The sequence below is a fragment of the Schistocerca gregaria genome, chromosome X, assembly GCF_023897955.1.
Source record: "Schistocerca gregaria isolate iqSchGreg1 chromosome X, iqSchGreg1.2, whole genome shotgun sequence".
Classification (NCBI taxonomy): Eukaryota; Metazoa; Arthropoda; class Insecta; order Orthoptera; family Acrididae; genus Schistocerca; species Schistocerca gregaria.
In genome coordinates this window covers 852713607-852728155 of record NC_064931.1, presented here as the reverse complement: position 1 = coordinate 852728155, position 14549 = coordinate 852713607, and the positions used below count along the sequence as shown (strand labels likewise).

At 36.4% G+C, this 14549-nt stretch overlaps 1 protein-coding gene across 5 annotated transcripts in view; it reads right to left on the bottom strand.

Annotated features, from left to right (window-relative positions):
* The window catches only part of LOC126297381 (latrophilin Cirl), a 715307-nt gene that overhangs the window by 16364 nt on the left and 684394 nt on the right, over positions 1-14549 (bottom strand). For all 5 annotated transcript variants that reach the window (XM_049988106.1, XM_049988108.1, XM_049988105.1 and 2 more), the window contains one exon: positions 12289-12457. In XM_049988106.1, coding sequence (XP_049844063.1) covers positions 12289-12457 — 169 coding nt within the window. The remainder of the gene's footprint in view (positions 1-12288; positions 12458-14549) is intronic.

Genomic DNA, 14549 nt, shown 5'->3' with positions numbered 1-14549 from the left:
GGGGGGGGAACATTTGAAGTATGGTTTAGTAAGATACTGGTACAGGTGAGGCCCATTCTAGCAGTTTCATTGTCCTGGACAAAAAGACAAATCACCACCCCTTATTTCCAATCAAAATTAAATCATTTTATTTGAATTTTAAAAGAAGCGTATGTTTAGAAAGAAATGTAGAACATAACACTGATAATCAGGCAGTACAAAACATGAGAAATTAATTAAGAGATATGTGTAACTATTCAGATGTTGTTAACCATTTAATTTTTACATGCCATTATTTTGAAAATAAAATGAAGTAAGACCAAATACGCTAAAAATCACAAAAAAGTCTTTTTCTTTCTTCTTTCAGTTCTACAAACTTTTTATTACATCATTTAAATTTAGTGGATCAGCAATTTCGAGCTCAACTGTGAAAGTGGCAAAACTGTTTAATATGATTTTTTGTAGTAAATGTAAAAAGTTCTAAATTAATTTTAACTTAGAGAAACTCTTTTTGTGACTTGCTACAGTCATTCGTGTCATCAGCAATATTCTTAAAGGACTAGTAAAATATGGGTCAAAATTTAACTTTGTAATTAATCTCATTACATTGTGTATCAGGACACTCTCCACTAGCATTATTTTTCCTCAACAGTAACTGAGGATACCAGTATTATTTTTTGAATTTTGGACGGGTCGATATAAACTCAATTGCTTTTCTGAAAACTTTCTTATAATTTTATACACAGTATGTTGTATTTCAAGCTAAAATTTATGAAACTGAATTACTTTGTAAAATGTTTTAGTCATGATACTACTAGTTCTGAATGTACAGTTAAAATAATGTTTTTAGAAACATGTGAAATTGTGAACTATTGGCACACTTAAATTTTTTATTATTAATTACACAATACTTTAGTAGTTACTATGTTTATTTCTGGATTCATTTACGAAATAATAATCAAAAGTAGTAATGTAACAGAAACTACTAGAAACTCATTTGTTAAGAAAAATTTTAAATCCTTTGGAATATGGTTACTTCCACAGAGTGAGAGTCTCTGATGTGATTGGATAATTTTTTATTTTGTGCTAGCAATTTAATTTTGGCTTTGTTAATGTGAAAATCAAAAGACTGTATGATATACTAAAATATGAGAAAATATAATTACGCAAAAACAAAAATTCTGTAACAACAATCTTCAAATTTATTTAGATCACTCAAACTGCGAGGACCTAAAATGTGACACTTTCAGTTCAGCTTCACAAATCAGACCACTAGACAAGAAGAACTGGAGCAAACTCTACATGATAAGTTAAGTAAACTAGAAAGTTTGCTGTAATCTTCGCTCCTCTCAAATCTCCATAAAAGACTAATGTGGACAACAGATGGGATTAAGAAGGAGGGGGTAGATTACAATGGCTTAGACTTCCTTTTTTGTCGAAAGGTCCGGATACTGCTGAAATTTCCTATGCTAACTGTAGCCCATTTATGTCAACAGAAGCACCACCTGTTAAAATATATTCTAAATCCTTAGTATTTTAATAGCATTTCTTTGGATATGGTATTTAAATCATATATATTATATAAGAATTGAATATAGTTACTATGGTTACCAAGTCATTTATATCTATCATCTAACACATTTCGTGTTTGATCAATTGTTAAATTTTTTTTTAAATGTATTTATTTTGTTGTTTTGGATCTTTGATTGGTTTATCTCAAGCTTCATATGAGAACTTCCTTTTTATTCTTATGGCGAATTGTTATGTGAATGGCTCACAGCTACCAGTTGCCTTACCGCAAGCCATGTAGCAATAGGTCACTCAACCACAGCATTGGTGTCTTGCAGCAAGAAAAGAGAACCTTGACCACCACAAAGAGTGGCAAAAATCAACCAGATGCTCTCAACTGTGCACCAACAGGCTTTGCGCAGTGAGACATGTCATCATCATAATGAAAATTTAGATAATTGAAGTGATGAAAACCACTCACATAAATACAACTTAAATTTTATGTTTGCATGCAGTAATTTTTTTTCTATTACTGAATGTTTAACACATCATTATTATTCTCACATTTATTGATAAAATGGTGCCTCTAAATTTTGGTGCCCTGGACAAATTTGCAGGATGACCACCCCTAAAGCAGGCCTCGTGTACAGGTCAGGCATGAACTACCACATTCCACATTCACAACCCTGTCACCATTTGCAAACAATTGCACTCTACCCATTACCAAATCCTTGGTGTACTACATTTTGCTTCGTGTTATGCATTGCTTGCTGTTTTCTTATTTTTAAATGAGTGGTGAGAATAATCCTGGCACATGACAGGATTTGAATGTGACCGCCAGAAGGGATTGGCAGTCCCCATGATCATTATGTCATTTCTGCTTTTGCACGAGAGCAAAACATGCACAGTCATAGGCTGCCAGCTCTGTGAGAGGAGGATGGAACCTTATCTCCTGCTCTGTTCCACTCCCTTCAAGCGGTCTAAGTTTTCGTTTGTTTATGCCTACTATGTTATAGTGTCTTTATTCAGTCAAAACTTCCAATCAAATATTTTGGAACCACACCAGTAGACAATGACTCAATAATACAATTAAGTATCTCTTTCTCCTTCACTTTAATTTCTGTGCACAAAGCACAAGCACAGAATTTTCCTTCCAAAAATGTGTGTAACTTTGTACTTAAAATAAAATTAAACTTTTTTTTATTAACCTGGATGGTCTAGTCTTGGACACAATGTGTGGTTAATGTTTCTGCCAGAGGAAATACAAGATTTCATTTTTAAAAAAATTTAATACTTAAAATGTCACTACTACTTTTCTAGTCCAAAATCATTTATGGCTGAAGTTGTATTTTACACACAGTAACCTACAGTACACACTTCTAAGATCAAATACATCAAGAGAAAATAAAATACTTAATACAACAGATAGAATGTCTGCCAGAACAAAAGCATTTTTGCATCTATGTGCGTACTCTGCACAGTATTTGGTGGAGAGTACATACTGCACCAGTGTTATTTTACCCTCTTCCCACTTTGTTCATGGATAGTATATGGGGAAAAAAAGACTGTCAGTACCAACTCTGTATGAACCTTAATCTCTCTCATTTAAGTGATATGGTCATTACTCAAGATATTATGGAAGGAAATACATTAGTGGAAGTAATACACTTTTAGATTCTTTTTGGAACATGGGCTTTTGAACTTCTGTGTGGAAGGCTCTCCTCGACGCACTCTTTTTTTTTAAGTGCCCCCATTTGCAGGTTATTGACATTTCTATGATACTCTCACATCGACTAAACAAACCAGTTATCAGAAGTGCTGCTCTACTTTGAATATCTTATGTTAATCCAACTTCATAAGGTCCCAGTCTGATGAACATTATTCAAGTACTGATCAGAGGAGGAGGATATTGGTGTTTAATGTCCCGTCGACAACGAGGTCATTAGAGATGGAGCACAAGCTCGGATTAGGGAAGGATGGGGAAGGAAGGCGGCCGTGCCTTTTCAAAGGAACCATCCCGGCATTTGCCTGGAGTGATCTAGGGGAAATGACGGAAAACCTAAATCAGGATGGCCGGACGTGGGACTGAACCGTCGTCCTTCCGAATGCGAGTCCAGTGTGCTAACCACTGTGCACCTCGCTCGATAAAGTACTGATCAGACAAGTATTTTGTAGATGACCTATTTTTAACAATTAGATTTATGTGACTGTTTCACCCCAAATTATTAAAGACAGAAACTCCAGTATATTTAATGGTTGTGACTGAAACCAGCAGCTGATAGCCAATCATGTTGGCCAATGATATTGCATCTTTTCATCTATTTATGCACATTAGATTAAATTTATGTCTGCACGTCTCTCTGCACTTTGTAACGTCTTCCTAAAGCTGTAATTTTCCTGTACACAAATTCACTGTCTATGAACTGCCTCATAAGGCTACAGATGTTATCTGTCAGGATATTTATACACATTGTGAACAGCAGCAGTCATATCACACCACTCCGAGGTACACAGGATGCTAGTTTTGCTTCTGGTAATGTTTCCCCATTAAGTTCGACATTAAGTTCTGTTTATTAGTAAGTCGTAAGTGCAGTCACATATTAGATAAACATGTGAAACTGTATCACAGGTTTTCTGGAAGTTAATAAACTCAATATCAATCTCAGCTCCATTATCTACTGCCTTCTGGATCTCGTGAACAAAGAAATTGAGCTAAGTTTCATGTAATCAGAAGTCTTCAATCCAAGTACATATCTATTCAGGTAATCAGTATGCAGGCAGAAATGTTTTATGAAGTGACAGTACAGAAATGCATCAAAGGCTTTCAGGAAATCAAGAAAGAAAAGGAGCATCCTGAGCTGCACGATCTACTGTCTTCTGGACCACATGAACAAAAAGAGCAATGGTTGCATAAATCATGTTGTTCTTTCATAGCATTGTGTGGTTTCCATAAAGAACATCACTGCCTATAGGTCTATGCTTAAGTCCCACAAGCTTCTTATAAACTGGAATGAGTTTTGCCTTTTTCCAGCTTTGTGGCACACTCTTCATTGAGAATTTGTGCATTTGGATAGTAAATATGTAATACAAGAAAAGTGTTCTGCTCCTTCTCAGAGTGGAGGTTCATTGGTGGTAGAACTGACACAAGAAATTTAAATTAAAAGTAACTGTGTCCCTACAAAATATTTCCCCCTTTTTTTCTTATTTTTCCAGATGAAACAACCAATCTCCAAGTGCTAAGACAGGCCACACACACTTATTTCAGTTGACTGACCTAAAATACTTACAGCTAGAAGCCATAGAAGCAGCTGAAAAGACACAAATGTTGGTGGCTAAGAGTGATTTCCATTCAATCTACAGAAAAATGAGGTATGGCAGCAGGTTTATATATGTTAGAGAAAATACTGAATCCAACATTGTAGCAAAATATAGTAATGTGTCTAGTGAAAAAGTTTACAACTGTCTATGGTTGAATTCCCACGGCAAAATACAGTTATTGTTTGCCTATACAGGTCACCAGATGGAGACACAAAAGTTTTTTTATAATCACATGGAGGAACTTTTGGAAGAAATTAACTCTATCAAGAAAAATATAATCACACATTGTGACTCCAATACTGATTTCTCAAAATCCAAGACATTCAAAGACAATGTTATAAATTTACTATAGTCGTTCAGCAAAAGCCCAGCTGTAATTGAACTAGTTTGGAAAAACAGCAACTATTGCATCTACCATTGACCAGATTCATACATAAGTGTATTCTGCTTCTTATTTAGTGCATTTCCCATTTCATATCCTTCTGAACATGTATCAGTAAGCCTAAAATTTTTTGTATAACTCACATTTGAGGCATTTTGTCCTCAATGATAAAAAACAAGTTTGTCGACAAGAGCTTTCCAAAACTCTGTCTTACTACCAACCTCACCAGATACTTTATTGTTTTCAAGTGAGCATATAATTTCTTTAATTTCTTCTAATCCGAGGCTGCTGAGTCATCATTTTGAATACAGTTTCTACTATAGATAAATTTTGACTCAGATTCATGACAACTGAAGACCCCACAGGAAAAAAGTCCATTTAATTAGGAAATGAGTTTATGGCACATTCTGATAGTCAGCTGACAGTACTATAAGGCATTAAAGTGACTTTCAAATTACATGTTAAGTCACTGAGATACAAAAGGTACACTTTTAGTTATAAGAGAAAGAACATTGCAAGTCAGTCTTAGCAGAGATAGACTGGGGTAATTTAAAGTTTTGCTTCCACTGTTTGCATTAGACCTGTTAGGTCAGTAAGGTAGTGACTGCAAACATAATCAGTTGACTTTCTTAATCTGTTGTTTCTTACAGTAATAGTATTTAGTTTTAAGTGTGACAGTTGTGTATTCCGCTTAGGATCTTTAAAACGTGTTGAACATCAGAAGATGAAAGTGAGAATAAATCTGTTAATCAATTAGTTAAAAAGAGAAAAAGTAATGGCAAAATGAGTATTGTTTGTAGGGTTATTAGGGCAATGTCTGATGTGTTAGGCAGTGACTGGAAATGCTCATTGCTTAATTCAATGAAAGAGAACAGCTTATCAATAATTTTAATTTGCTAGGTAACTGGAATATCAGTCTTCATATTCACCAGCTTTGTTTCTGACATTAATTGCTCAGAACCACGTGATGAAAAGGAGGTAACCATTATAAACCATAAGTGCATTTATGGGAAAAAAGAGCCGCTATGGCAAGGGAAATATGAGACATGTCTCTCTGAAAAAGTAAAGCTAGAAATTAGAGATAAAATTACAGTAATCAGTATTGAAGACCAGTCTCACAAGGTAGGGGCTGTTACATTTTATTCAAGAAAGTGACATGGAGATGTGAGTTGGTGGGGGTGACAAGACAGAGGAAGGACAAACAGAAACTGCTGGGTGGAGGATTATGGGAATGAAGGATGTGTTGCAAGGATAACTTCCATCTGCACAGTTTAGAAAAGCTGGTGGTGGAGAGGCACATCCAAATGGCCCAACTGTGAAACAGCCATTGAAGTTGAGGGTGATGTGCTCAGCTGCATACTACGACACCAGGTAATCAACTCTGTTCTCAGCAACAGTTTAGTGGTGGCCATTCATCCAATTCGATAGCTGATTGGTAGTCATACCACCATAAAAAGTCTTGCAGTGTTTGTAGCATAGTTTTTATATGACATGGCTGCTTTCACAGGTGGCCCTGCATCTCAAGGGGTAGGATAAGCCTGTGGTAGAACTGGATTAGGAAATTGTGGTTGGGTGTATTGGGCAGGTCTTGCACCAGAATCTTCCACAGGGGTATGATCCCTGTGGCATAGATAGGTAATTCATGTAGGTTGGATGTGTGACAGAATACCACTTAAGGACATGTGGGACATATCTTGGGTAGGATATCTGTCATTTCGCAGCATGATGATAAATAAAAGTCAAAGCCCTGGTGATGGATATGGTTCAGTCGTTCCAGATCAGGGTGATAATGGGTAACATGGGAGGTGCTCTTTCATAGCTGATCTGATTCTTTATGTTGGGGGGGGGGGGGGGGGGGAGGGGGGGCGCAAGCCATCTGGATCTTTCCCTCCACCTCCAGGTTTTTTGAACTATGCAGATGGCCGTTACTGATGCAACACATCCTTCAATTCTGTAGCCCTTCTGCCTTTATTTCATGAACCCACTGTCCCCACACCCTTTATGCAACAAAAAAAATGGGGCTTAACATCTTAGAACTACTTCAACCTAACTAACCTAAGGACATTGCACACATCCATGCCCGAGGCAGGATTCGAACCTGCGACCGTAGCAGTCCCGCAGTTCCGGATTGAAGCGCCTAGAACCGCACGGTCACCGCGGCCGGCTCTTTATGGAACAGTTTCTCCTTCTTCTGACCTGTCTTCTTCTTTTTTGTCGCTCTACAGTTTTTGATGCACCTTGGTCTACTCTAGGACATCATTCCATTAAACACTGTCCAGCATCTTGCACCTCCATCCTCTGACACCAATAATTTTTAGATCTTCTTGTAAGTCATCCAAGTAGCATAGGTCTTTCCATGCTTCATCATCAGAATGGGTTCTGTAGCAACATTATTTTTGTTGAATTCTCATGTTCCACATGAAAGGTATGGCCAATGCATTTCCCATAGTTTATTTTAATAAATCTGATGATTTTGAGATCTTTATGTAATCTATACAGTTCAAAAATTAGTCTACGCTGTATTCCACATTCACTTGTCATCCCATTGACTTTGCAGAACACCTTCCATTTGAAACATCCTATTTGCTCTTCACACTGTTGTGTCAATATCCAGGTTTCTGAGCCATATGTTAATACCAAACATACTAAAGTTTTATGTAGTTGACACTGTTTTCCTGGACAGAGTCCTGAACTTCAGTAGTAGGACCAGTTCATCATTTACTAGATAAATGGATACATCACTTTATTTCCTCGTTAACACATAATTTTGTGATGTTACCAGTGTTTCCAGACAGACAAATTCACTAACAGATTCTGTTCACACCTTGTCAATTTCTACAGTGATATTTAGTTCTGGTCATATTATTCTTATGTATTTGGTTTTACTGACATTCACATCAGTCATTTTCTATTGCTGCAGCCACCAGTGTCCTGTATGTTTGTTTAGAGGTCAGTTCTATTCTTGCAGCATTAACCACATCACCTGCATAGGCCGGAACCCACACCATTCTATTGAATACTGTGCCTGTTACATCAATTTGAGCCGATCTTATTATTTTCTCTAGCACTGTACTAAAAAGCATACATGAGAGTGCACACCCTTTTTCCTCAGTCCACAGTCAGCCTCAAAGGTTGGTATTAAATTTCCTTGTATACGTACTTTACACACTACTTCTTCCATAAGTAGACCTACAAGCCATATCAACTGTTGTTGTATGCAGAGTTCTTTCATAACATCAATAAGCTTATTTATCTTATGGTGATATATGCTGCTGTAAAATGAACAAATGTGTGATGAGTTTTGATATTTTATTCTCTTGTTTTTTCCTATATATGTCTCAGGATTGAAATTAGGTCAATAGCTGATTTGCCAGATCTAGAGTGTGCCTGATGTCTCCCAGTTGCTTTTGCTGTGAAAGGTTTTACATAGGTCCAAAGTTGTGAGGAGAAGATTTATATGTGGTGCTCAATAATGTAATTCATCTTCGATTTGTAAATTCCAGAATATTCCCTTTCTTACATATAGCACATATTACTCCTGTTTTCCAATCATTTGGATGACTTTTTGCATCCTTATATCTAAGATCAGGGCATGCAGGCATAAACTCAGCTGATATATCACAGCCAGATCACTTAATTTTAGCTAGTTTCTTTATTGCTTGCTAATCTCTAGCACCAAGGGCATCCAATTTTCCTTTTACCTGTTTGTTTTTGGTTAGTCACCATGCTTAACATTTTCTGATTATAGTAATTCCTTAAAGCACACTGGAAAATTATGAAACATTCCCTCCAGTGATGCAGTTAGTTCACCATTTTCCCCTTTACATTGTGTTGTTTTTGGTTGAAACCCCTCCCCTTCTGAGGCTTCTAAGGAATTTCCTACTTTCATTGGTGCTATTTAGTAATTCAATAGCCTGCATCTGCCTTTCAAAAAACTTCTCTTCTCTGCTTTGTGAATTTGCTTTTCTGCGTGGCACTTTCCCTCTATAGTCAACCAGTAACATTCTTGTTCTTCAGGTCTGCATCTTTTGGTACAATTTGTTTTTGTTCTTATTGCATCCTCTCACTCTTCATCATACCATTCATTTCTTCTCATCTGTTGTTCCATACCAACCACTTCTCCTGCAGCAATCTGTATTTCTGTCCTCGTTTTATGACATTGCTCATTTATGTTATGAGTAAAATTCTGGAGGATTTCTGTCAATCTGTTCTCCAAATCAGTATCTAGGTGTTCAGCCTTCTTTGGGTCCTTAAGCTCTGAGATATTACACTTATTCTGTCTTTCTCCTTTGACTTTATGTGCATCTGAAATTCTACCTGTTACTCTTGGTAGGGGGAGGTATGATTAGAGTAAATATTATCACTTCTTACACTACAGCAATCTAATACATCAGAGCCATGTCAGGCATCTATTAATATATGATGAATTTGGATGCTAGTATTATTGTCTGATGACATCTAAGTCACACTACATATATTCTTATGCTGTAACCAAATGCTATAAACATTCAAGTTAAGTGATTCTGCAAAATTCATCAGGCAGAGCCCACTGTTATTACTCTCTTCCTGGAGGCTGTGTTTACCAATGGTAGAGGAAGAGAATCACTCCTGCCCTACCTTAGCATTCTTCTCTTCTGCTGTCTTCTCCTCTGTAAGGACATGTACATTTATGGGATGGCACATAAAGAACTTCCCCATTATTTGTATACAACATATCTTTGGACTTGTTGCTTTAAATCCCACAAATCGTTCAGTGCTTGAACTGACTATAAATCCCATACCAAATATAAATTTACGGTTGTGGCTGCTGTTTTACAAAGTACATGGCTATTTCTGAGAGGTATTCCAGCCAGTCCACCTTATCTCTCCCAATGCCATTATATCCACCTTATAGGTACTCATTATTCCAATCAGACTTCCAAGGGCTCCAGTTCTATATGATGCCTGTAGATTCCATGATACAATTCTTATATTCCTTGCTCATAGGATTTTTCATGTTCTCAGGGTTCAGCACCTTGGAGTTGAGAGTCAGAATTGAGTAGGAGAAGCTAAGTGACTTTGACTTGCTTAAAATCATACTTTGTGCATCACTATCCCATTTGAACCCCACCCCCTGTCCTCTCAACCCATCTCAATCCATATTCATATAACCTTCACAATGCACCACTCCCCACTGACTCCAGTATCTGTTCATCACTTACCTAGGCCGTGCACCTGCCACCCTGCCAAAAGTAATACACAGCCAGCAAACCTACTGCCTCCCTCCAAGCTGCAAGCTACCCATAACATCCCCTCTTACTGTCTCCCACATCTCTCCCCTCTACACACCACACCCAACACAACCCTCACCCCCGCAGTCCACCTGCCAAAATGAAGTCCTGGCACTGTTTGTCCAGCTGGCAAAAGGCAGTGGCGCAAGGTGTGTATGCTGGAATCCAAAAGCCAGCAAGTTTTCTTTCTCTTTTGTGTGTGCCTATTGAAGACTCAATGTTTCTGCCATTCAGAGAATGGTGCCCTTCACTCCAACAGTATTTACATTCTGTCAGAACCTTCTGTAATATACAGAAAAAAGATTATCAGAGTGATAAAGTTAGCTAAATGCAGATATTCAAGTCTGCCACTTTTTAAGTCTGGAAATAATCCCTCTGTCTTCTTTGTACACACTAACGGCAACTCAAAAGAAAAAAAACATCTTGAGATGTGACTGTGATGTTCATTCTTTTGAAATTAGGCAGAAGCTTAACCTACACATAAACATAGTAAGCACAAATTTACACTGAAGTATATCATTTTATAGTTATGGTATTACCTAAATGTGTTTCAACTCTTTATATGCTATCTTCAGTGAAATATTTTTTTCTTTCCCACATAACTCTACTACTTGTCTATATTGGTAGACTATGAGAATGTGTGGTGGATATAAAGTTCCCAGCATCTATAAGTAACAGTGTCATGTGAGAAACGAAATTAACAAAAAATCCCAGTGATAATACCACATTAAGTGCTGAAACACATTTGGATAATAACAAAACTATAAAACAGAGTCTTACACAGGGCAGAATCTCTCTCCAGCAGCGTTTTGCAATTCAATCAAAACTAGTTTTTACCTCATTGTACCTGAAAGATCTTTCACCACAGACTACCTTTCTGCTCAAGACAAAACAGCTTAACATAAAATATTACTAGTGGACCATATGTAACAATGCATATGTAAGCTATATGTCGTGAATCATATTAATTTCTATTAAACACAAGTATGAAAATTACAAATAAAATAACAGCTGAAACTTGAACATTCAGCCAAACTCAGATGTTGACATAAGACATAAATTAATACAGAATCTGATAGTACTGTGAATCTCAGTCTAAATATGTAGACGGCAAATACCCACAGATGTGTGGTTTATCAAAACTTATAAATATCACTGGCATTCCAACAGTTGATTTACAGGCTACATGCATGAAGAAAGATATTTATGAAAACTGAGTCCTATAACAAGGCAGTTATAGCAAACAAGGAAGAAGAGCATATATTTCATGGGTGCAATAAGTAAGGATTGGCTACAACAGATATCAGTAACATTCTTTTAGAGACATGTTTCTTTGCTGATTGCAACTCTCTACACATTCAATTGCATGCATAAAAATCAGGGACAAAAACAGTCAGCTTTTGACAGGATTTTTTATGCCCAAAATTCAGGGATCATGTGTATTCAAGAATGAAACTGATACACTAAGGTGGGTAATTTCTTAACTAAATACTCATGACAGCTTATGATTATGTGCTAAGACTATAACTCAAATTCAGATCTTTGCATTGAAGATTGAGTTTTTTTTATGAAATTTCAGTCTGTAGATTGACTTCTTTGAAAATGTTTTCACCATTTCAATAATGGGAGCTTGTAAGAAATAGTTCAAGAGATAAAACATTGCATTGGATCTAGGACAAGAAGGTTTTTCCCCATGGTCATATTTATGTGACAGCACTTACAACAATTACTTGTAATTGTTTTTTTCTATCTAAAACATCTTTCAAATCAAATATCAATTATTTGGTGATCTGGACGTAACATTAACAACAAATAAATAAAATTTCTCACCTTGTCATTCTGAATGCAGTGAAAAATGAAGATAAACATTCCTTGAAAACTGTTCAGTGTTGTGAATATATATGCCATTGCAAGTGACTCTTCATTCAAGTAGAGTAATCCAAAGGTCCAGGTAAGTCCAAGCAAGAAGACAAGGACAATAGCTCCCCTCAGCCATGACCTAGAAGCACATCATTTTTTCAGAACTTGACCCATACAAAAACTGCATGTGCAGTTCATTACATCATTAGTAAAATTAGCTTCTCAATAACACCTAAGAATATACTTGCTGACATTAATTTAACAACACTTGACACAAATATAGCAATGTATATTACAACTTGAGTTGTGTTCCAAGGCTAGCATTAATGAAATGTCTTGTGTACATTACACTACCATGTAGTGAAGAGCAGGTTCACAAATATGACACTGCATTCCTCAGTGAATTGTGAATGTGAATGTGACAATCAATCACTACTGACCGAATAGAAGAGGTGCTGAACTAATTGATAGGCATGTACAATAGTAGATGTGAATAACTTTGTGTGAAAGTTTAGCTACATAATCACATTTTGTGTACAGGTATGTTTGCTGCTCAGGGCCTCTTCTATTTATCAAATAATCATCTTCCCAGACTACAACATATATTGCCACAATAAGTTATGTAAACACTTCAAGAGTTATTAACTTTTTTACCTAATGAATTATCTGAAAATGTATGGATACATTTATTGCATTTACTACATATAATAACTAGAAAGTGTTAATATATTACTTTTCTGGAACACATCTCTTCTTCCTTCCCCATCATACTTCATTAAACTACTTCTCAAGATCGTCTTCACTCCTATGCTTTGCTGCCCCAAAATGAACATTCATCTTTCTCATTACAGTAGCTGGGGTATATCAAAGACAGACGTCACTATAAGAATATGAATGTCCATCTACCTAAGAGAATCTGTAGTTTGTCCACTTTCATTCATATTTGCAACTTGAAAACAAAATTAATAATGATTATAAATTAATAGTGGCTAAAACTGACAGTGTCATTTTCTTTGTAAAATATGGATTTCATTTCACGGCTTTGTCATCCATTTTTCATAGAGTCACCAGCATCTTAACTGCACTAATCTGGCCAATGAACCATAGATTTGTGAAGACCCACCCAGAAAATATTCAGAAAAAAAAATAAATGTTCTGAAAGCTACAAGTGCTACAAATGATGTAAAATTACCCTGCCAACAAAGCTTTGTGAATCATTCAGAAAGACAGAAAAAATAGTTTTTCCCCCTTAAGAGAAATCTGATCATATGAAGACATACACTCGAGTGAAAAGAGAAAGTTGCTAACAGTGCAGTACTCAAATGTATTTTTAATTATATTTGGCACTTAACAAGTCAGTTTTCAATTTATTCTCTTTATGATACAATCATTAATTTTTTGTAAGAAGACTGTTTTTAGTCTTTTCTCAATGTCATAGAAGACTTCTATCAAAATTTTCAAGGGCTGTCTATGAAGAATATTGTATTTCAGTAAGAGAAAGAGTAGCTTAGTTTGAGAGATATGAGTTTAAGAATTTTCAGGAAGAAGACATCTCTTTACTATGTTACATTTAAATCTGTGGTGAATGCTCCAGAAGTAAAGAATGAAGCATATATCTGCCAGCTTACCAAGAAACATGTACATTGTGGTTACCATTTCAATTACATTACAGCAAGAGATCAGAAAATTCCTAACCAAAAGAGAAAACAGAAAGGTGACTCAATTTTACAATATTTACTTTCTGCTGGCTAGGAGGAGATTTACAGCACCCAAAACTGGGCTGATGGGTTTAAGAAAGAAATAGAACTCAACAGATCTTTTCTGGTCAATCTCCAGCTTATATTGTTTGCTTTGACTAAAGGAAACAACATGAGAATGCAAGTATGAAAGAAGGCTTGAATATCGAAGGAAATTGACGGAGATTCGAATTGTGAAATGATTTGGGTGAAGGTCACGGTTAAAGCAGGCTCTATAGGCCCCCGGGCTCAGCAGCTGTTGTGGCTCAGCAGCTGAAGAATAATTTGGAAAATATTTCGAGTAGATTTCCCCACCATGTTATAGTTCTGGGTGGAGATTTTAATTTGCCGGATATAGACTGGGAGACTCAAACGTTCATAACGGGTGGCAGGGACAAAGAATCTAGTGAAATATTTTTAAGTGCTTTATCTGAAAACTACCTTGAGCAGTTAAACAGAAAACCGACTCGTGGCGATAACATATTAGAACTTCTG